General features: G+C 51.0%; 1 protein-coding gene across 1 annotated transcript in view; it reads right to left on the bottom strand.

The window, feature by feature from the left end:
* Positions 1-4,456: 4,456 nt before the first annotated feature.
* STOML2 (stomatin like 2) overlaps positions 4,457-7,265 on the bottom strand; it is an 11,793-nt gene continuing 8,984 nt past the window's right edge. Inside the window, exons 7-10 of the mRNA XM_018573607.1 lie at positions 6,284-6,428; positions 5,103-5,182; positions 4,665-4,793; positions 4,457-4,573 (exon numbers count right to left, since the gene is read on the bottom strand). Coding sequence (XP_018429109.1) covers positions 4,457-4,573; positions 4,665-4,793; positions 5,103-5,182; positions 6,284-6,428 — 471 coding nt within the window. The remainder of the gene's footprint in view (positions 4,574-4,664; positions 4,794-5,102; positions 5,183-6,283; positions 6,429-7,265) is intronic.

The following is a 7,265-nucleotide window of genomic DNA, read 5'->3' as shown; positions in this document are numbered from 1 at the left end:
CCCCCCCCCCCTTTTCCTTTCACTCGGTGATCCTGCCAGAAATCCAGCTTCCTTTGTAACTTCCTGTTCATGAAACTCGATTCATAAACAGTATTATCAGCGCCCCTCTCTGTAAACTACAAAACACCTCCTCTGTTAGGGAGGTGAGGAAAATGGGAGGTGTTCTGTAGTCATATGGTAGGGTGACAACACTGCTCCTGCGTAGATAATGTGAGCATTTGTTGCAGCTGGTGATTTTACACTTATCCTAGCGCAACTAAACTGGTTACACTTCCTGCGTAGATAAAGTGCAGTGAGTGGGCGTTGTCAGCCTAGGACAGGAAGTGTGTTATTGGCAGGATCAGCAGGGTGAAATAAAGGAGAACACTAATGCAGCCTACTGCTGGGACGACCGCCCTCGTCGCGTGTACGGCATAGGATGACCTCCCGATTCGCGTGCACGGCGTAGGATGACCTCCCGAGTCGCGTGCACGGCGTAGGATGACCTCCCGAGTCGCGTGCAGGATGACCTCCCGCGTTGCGTGTAGGGCGTAGGATGACCTCCCGAGTCGCGTGTAAGGCGTAGGATGACCTCCCGAGCCGCGTGTAAGGCGTAGGATGATCTCCCAAGTCGCTTGTAGGGCGTAGGATGACCTCCCGAGCCGCGTGTAGGGCGTAGGATGACCTCCCTTGTTGCGTGTAGGGCGTAGGATGACCTCCCTTGTTGCGTGTAGGGTGTAGGATGACCTCCCGAGTCGCGTGTAAGGCGTAGGATGATCTCCCAAGTCGCTTGTAGGGCGTGGGACGACTGCCCTCAGCACAAACTCTTGGCAGATTATTCTACTAGCCTGTGAACTCTGGGGGTCTCCTGACCTGCTCACCCAGAACCATTTGTACACTGGTACTTCCCTTACATCTACCCTGGAGGCGGAACACTGCCTGTCTGCAGCATGTGCATTGGTCCGCCCCCCACCCCCAGGCGCAATGGGATGAACCCATCCAGAAGGCTCAGCTTGCTGCGAGGGAGGGGGGGGGCTGGTGGCTCTTTCATTCCAACCACTAGCCCTGTGTATGCGGCACTTATAGGGCCAAATAGAGAAGACGGGGCCCAGTTTTCGAGGACCACATCATAGGCAGGAAGTAGGCGTTTTATATAGAGGGGACAACCAAATTAATTACAGGGATGGAAAATCCACTTCAACCACAACTCCAGCCACAAATGTACTCACCATGACTACTGTCATTGAGAAGGAACCCAAAACTTGATGGTTGTCACAGAAACAGGAACAGAGTGGAAATCTTCCAAAGGGGACGCGTGTTCTTGTTATCACCAGAGCGGATTTCACTTTTTTTTTTTGGTCCCTGGGACAGGAATTGAAGGAATATCGTCCCTTAAGCTTGTGTCTCAACTTACAAACGCGGCCCTTGCTGAATTAATCACCTTTAACCCAGATATTTCCCCCGTGTTACCTTTTGTCTGCCAATAGATGTCCTCAGTCTGATGGCCAGCATCATTCAACCCACTTCCCCTGAGCCCAGGTCATCCCGGACAAGCCCCCAGCCTGTAACTGGACACTGAAAGAAGAAGCAGCACAGTGATGAGCGCCTCTTTCTGTCGCACTGCTCCCTGCTCCTGTCAGTAGACATGTGCAATCCGTTTCGTCCCGAATTCCAGATATAACGAATGCAAACGAATCCGAATTTCCGTTTCAGAAATCCGTTAGCGGTAGTTCGTTCGAACGTTCGTTTCTTATTCCTTTCGTTCATTCGCTGCAGCAAAGTGTCATTCGAGAAGGAGAAAAACATTTTTTCCCCCTCAAATGTCACTTTGCTGCAACAAACTAACGAATGAACGAAACGAATAAGAAACAAAATCCGAATTCCGAATCGACTTTCACACCCAAATCCCGAAAAACGAAATAACACAAAATCCGAATTTAAACGAAACGAATGTTTTGCCAGTGCACATGTCTACCTGTCAGCGTGCTTCTTGTTAGCGTGACAGGTTCACATCGATGTCGGGATCCGCTCCAGCGTCTCAGTATATAGGGAGCTGTGGCTCGCGGTATACTGAGCTTAGGGTGACGGGAGGATGCTAGTTTGTGTCCTCCCGTTACCCTAAGGAGAACTATGGGGAAAAACACTGACCCCCATAGTTCTCCTTTAACTGTACAAGTCAGCCCCGGTCCCCTCCTCCTCCTATGCTGCACTGCGTGTGATTTCTGTGTAGCCGCACTGCCCCCTGGTGGAGCTCAGAGGCATGGACACGTCTACTCTACAAATGACAAGGAACATGTAGCAGTCTACAGCAGCGTTTCTCAACCTTTCTTCAGTTGCGGCACACTATAAAAAGGTATGCAGAATCTCGAGGTGACCCCAGTCTCAACATATTGTAATATTGCAGTTCCTCCCAAATTCTATACAAGACCCTTATCCTAGATCGGGGTCTGGTATAGATTTTAAGGAGACCACAAGCAAAATAAAAAATCATATCAGAGTTCCCCCTTTACATCAAGAGCCCCCTCTTCACATACTCAGTCTGTGACACCCAAATGACTGACAGTCATTTGGTGTCACCCCCCCTCTGAAAGGTCGGGCACTCGGTCAATGGACGGAGAGCCTGACAGCTGAATGAGGGAGGAGGGGACCCTGCGGCGCACCTTATCCTACCGGATGAACGTCCCCTCTTGTCTTTTGGCCACCGGCAATTTTGTGCACGTGACATCATTACGGCATGCATGATGACTTCCTGAGTGTGACACCCGGTGGCCACGCCTGGGGATGTCCCTGGCCCCACCTTATAATTGCCACCATGGTGGGCAGGTCTAGACACATGGAAATGCATCACACTGTGCAAACATTTTAAGGCACCTTTGACAAAGCCAGAAAGGCCCCCCCAGGGTGTCATGGCACCCCGGGTTGGGAAAGGCTGGTCTATAGACCAGGGGTAAGGCAATCTCGGCACTCCAGCTGTGCTAAAACTACAAATCCTATCAAGCTTCTACTTCTGGGGGTCGTGCCTGTGGCTGTCAGTCTCGCAATGCCTTATGGGACTTGTAGTTCGTCAACAGCTGGAGTGCCGAGGTTGCCTATGCTTGGTATATAGCTAAGAGGTAGTTGGGGCTCCTCCTCTTTAAAATGAGAAAAGCCTTTTCATTGGGTGACGTCATGCAGTGAGAGTCCCGCAGAGTTCATTTCAGGACGTTCCACCAGAGAATGTGTGCGCATACCATGCAGGACTGGGACTCCGCAAGGACCGCAACGTGGTACAGCAGTTGCTTTTTTTTGGGGGGGGGGGATCCCCCTCTGGTATTTCAGAATGTTCAGGTCGTGGTTCCCTTCCGATTTGTTCCCAATTTCCCTCACACCGAATAGCAGTATCATTTATTTCACAGTTAAAGTGAACCTGTCATGACTACCAAAACCATATACCAGGGGTGGGCAACCTCAGCACTCCAGCTGCAATGGAACTGCAAGTCCCATGAGGCATTGCAAGACTCCGACAGCCAAAGACATGACGCCCAGAGACAGAAGCATGATGGGATGTGTAGTTTCAGCACAGCCGGAGTGCCTAGCCCTGCTATATAACTATATTAAAGCACAGACAAGTACCCACACCTGTCTTTAAATCAATTCCGCGGTCCAGGATCCTGAGTCCAGGGCTTCTCCATATGAGATTAAGCTCCTCCCCCTCCATGTCAAGCTTCACCCGCATCATTCAACTACTGCCATAGTCTTTATAGGTTCAGCAGCTCGGGCCCCAGACTGTAGATATTGATCTACAGCAACACAAAACATTTCCTGGTTCAGCAATGCGAGGGGTGGGGCAGCACCAGGAGCCAATAAAAAACTGCTGTAGTGCACATGTGCTGACAGTCAACACACAGACAGGAAGAACAGCATGAGTTAGGGGGTCATTCACACCAGCAATCGTGTCACAGTGCATTTAATGCACAAGACCAGTCACCCTGTACAAGGAGAGAGAGGAGCAGGGAGCGGTCTTTATTACAGGAGGGGGCGGAGACAAGACCAGTCACCCTGCACAAGGAGAGAGAGGAGCAGGGAGCGGTCTTTATTACAGGAGGGGGCGGAGACAAGACCAGTCACCCTGCACAAGGAGAGAGAGCAGCAGTGAGCGGTCTTTATTACAGCAGGGGGCGGAGACAAGACCAGTCACCCTGTACAAGGAGAGAGAGCAGCAGTGAGCGGTCTTTATTACAGCAGGGGGCGGAGACAAGACCAGTCACCCTGCACAAGGAGAGAGAGCAGCAGTGACCGGTCTTTATTACCGGGGGGGGGCGGAGACAAGACCAGTCACCCTGCACAAGGAGAGAGCAGCAGGGAGCGGTCACAATACAAAGTTAGTTTCTTTGAAATCTTTTTATAGATATAAACATATTTGACATAATTCACAATAAAAAAAAATCCCGGGGGGCCTCTGAGGGGGCGGAGCTAAGTGCATTGATGGGGGGGGCGATTAGTTCTGCGTCAGATCTTCTGTGCCTGACCTGTGTCCGTCTGTCACGCCGGGGGGAGGAGCGGCGAGGCTCTTCCGAGGTAAGGCTTTGGTCAGCGTGCTGTATATTCCCATGGCCTGAATGGAAGAGAAGAGAGAAGATTGCTGCGAGCGGCACTGACTGGAGGTGAAATCTCGTCTCCTATTGGTGGAGAGGAAAGTCACTGACCTGGGACACCATGGCGCTGATGTCACCGGTGTTCGTGGGCAGGAGGATCGTGTTGGACTCTTTCGCCAGCTTGGAGAAGGCGTTTACATACTGCTCGGCTATGACCAGAGAAGCGGCTGCGTCCCCGTGCTGGAGAGAGACAATAAAACAAACAAAAAAAAAGGTTAAAAGGTTCAGCAAACCCGAAACATGAGCTGTGCGTTCTGCTCTGGAAGCCACTGATCAGCAGAGTGCACAGCTAAAGTCTGCAGCACCCAGTGGTCAGCAGGGAAGAGGATGCACATCTGAAGGGATGACAGATTGGCCCATTGAAGCCCTGAGGACGATTCCTGGGGATGCATCTACTCTCTATATGCAATTAAAGGCACAGTCCACTTTTATGTCACCCCCCATATGTAGGTTTACTGCACAGTGAGGACAATGGTGATCATCCCTTACCTGTTGCTTGAGAGCCTCCCCTACCAGCCGAATGGCCTCTCCCCGGGCTTTGGCTTTTGCCAGGATGGCGTTGGCTTCACCTGTTGGCAAGACACAAGATTCATATAACGGCACAGCATAGAAGAGGAACTCCGGCCTCCCTTCAGTCTTCCATCTGACCTCCGTCCTCCCCATCAGTCTTCTATCTGACCTCCGTCCTCCCCATCAGTCTTCTATCTGACCTCCGTCCTCCCCATCAGTCTTCTATCTGACCTCCGTCCTCCCCATCACTCTTCTATCTGACCTCCGTCCTCCCCTTCACTCTTCTATCTGACCTCCGTCCTCCCCTTCACTCTTCTATCTGACCTCCGTCCTCCCCTTCACTCTTCTATCTGACCTCCGTCCTCCCCTTCACTCTTCTATCTGACCTCCGTCCTCCCCTTCACTCTTCTATCTGACCTCCGTCCTCCCCTTCACTCTTCTATCTGACCTCCGTCCTTCCCTTCACGTGCGTGTGCGTGTCCCTCCGAGTACAACTTATGCCAATCTTTCTATAAAGCAGACTGAATAGGTAAAAGGCACTGACATAGATGGGTGATATCAATCAAGCATGTATCTGTACATGGGACAAAAGGTGCACACGTGTGTCTATGGAGGAGGGATTGCTGGGGGAACAAAAATGACTGGCTGTAAACATCTACCCGGACTAACCATCTGGTCCCATGAGATCGTCGTATTAAACCTTCCCTGCAATAGTTCCCTTTCAGGTCCACCAACATGTAACTATGAGCAGTGGTGTAACAATAGCCAAAGCAGCCCATGCCGCCGCTACGGGTCCTGGGGGTGGAAGGGGGCCCCAATAAGAACTGCTGACACTATTAATCAAGAAAAGGGGGGGGGAGACTATGCAGGCAGCTCTCCCGCTACCTGACTTTAATATCATTGACAGTAGGGAGGTTGCTGGGGGACCCAATCAAAATTTTGCCATGGGGCCCCATGATCTGTGGTTACGCCCCTGACTATGAGGTATTGTATTGTTTCACAATTCGATCCTTCTCCGCTCTGCTCCTCTAGACCTCCAGTAAGCACAGTCGTCATTATCCTATGACTGGGGTATCTGGCTGGGAGGACGTGCCCGGGCCGGCCTCGTCTCTACAGCCATTGGTTGTATACACTGAAATGAGGACACAGCGGGGACTCACCTGCCGCCCTGTTGATTTGCTCGGCTCTCTCGGCCTCGGACGCCAGGATCTGCGATTGTTTCTCACCCTCGGCCACGTTAATGGCGGACTCCCTGGTCCCTTCAGATTCCAACACCATGGCTCTCTTCCTTCTCTCGGCCTCCACCTGAAAACACAGGACGGGGAATAAAAATCTGATGCGAGTTCTAACCCCCCATGCCTGCCTGTGTCCCCAATCAGAGAGATTTCCCCCTCACTTCCTGTCCTGTCTGACACCTATGACTAAGACAGGAAGTGAGGTGGAATCTAACAGACCGCAATAAAGACCAGACAGACTCTGTCCTGACCCCGCCCTATCCAAAAAATGGATGGAGTTATGTATTCTAGGGGATTTCTAGCTACTACAATGCGGTCTTCGAATACAGGACAATCTCTGGAATACTAATATGATGATCCAGACACTTCTGCCAGATAGCACAGCCAGGTGGCCAAGCTGTTTTCTATACTCCAACAACACAGCTTGGCTACCAACCTGCTCTCAGCATGTGAATAGACAATAAAGGAGCAGCAGCTCGGTGATCAGGGCCATTACTTCGCTGAAAAGCGCTGAATGTTAATGTTTGTGTGTGTTCACCAGTCGTTCTTCTAATTGCAGACAGGTCCTCTTTCTGTATCCATATGTTTATTGAAATTTTCACATATCAAACATAACAAAGATATCGGTTCTCAGTGCATCATTGCTTTGGTTCTGCATTACAATCGTCAATTCACAGGTACTAGAATGACGTGCGATACATAAGCATATTCAAGGAACAGGGAGACCTTGCATTCGCAAGCGCTCAAATTACGCAATCGACTATGACGTGCTGTGACGCTAGTACCCTGGCAGTGAGCCGATGATCAACCAGAAACATAAGGCGGGGTAAAGGCCCCAGGAAACAAAATCGGGGGAAAAGGGTGTGGGGGGGTAATAGTAGCCGGTCACCCGTACTACTAGGGGGGT

The sequence above is a fragment of the Nanorana parkeri genome, unplaced genomic scaffold (genome assembly GCF_000935625.1).
Source record: "Nanorana parkeri isolate BGI_ZX_2015 unplaced genomic scaffold, ASM93562v1 scaffold2453, whole genome shotgun sequence".
Lineage (NCBI taxonomy): Eukaryota > Metazoa > Chordata > Amphibia > Anura > Dicroglossidae > Nanorana > Nanorana parkeri.
The sequence above is the reverse complement of the archived record's forward strand: the minus strand, read 5'-3'. Positions and strand labels throughout refer to the sequence as shown.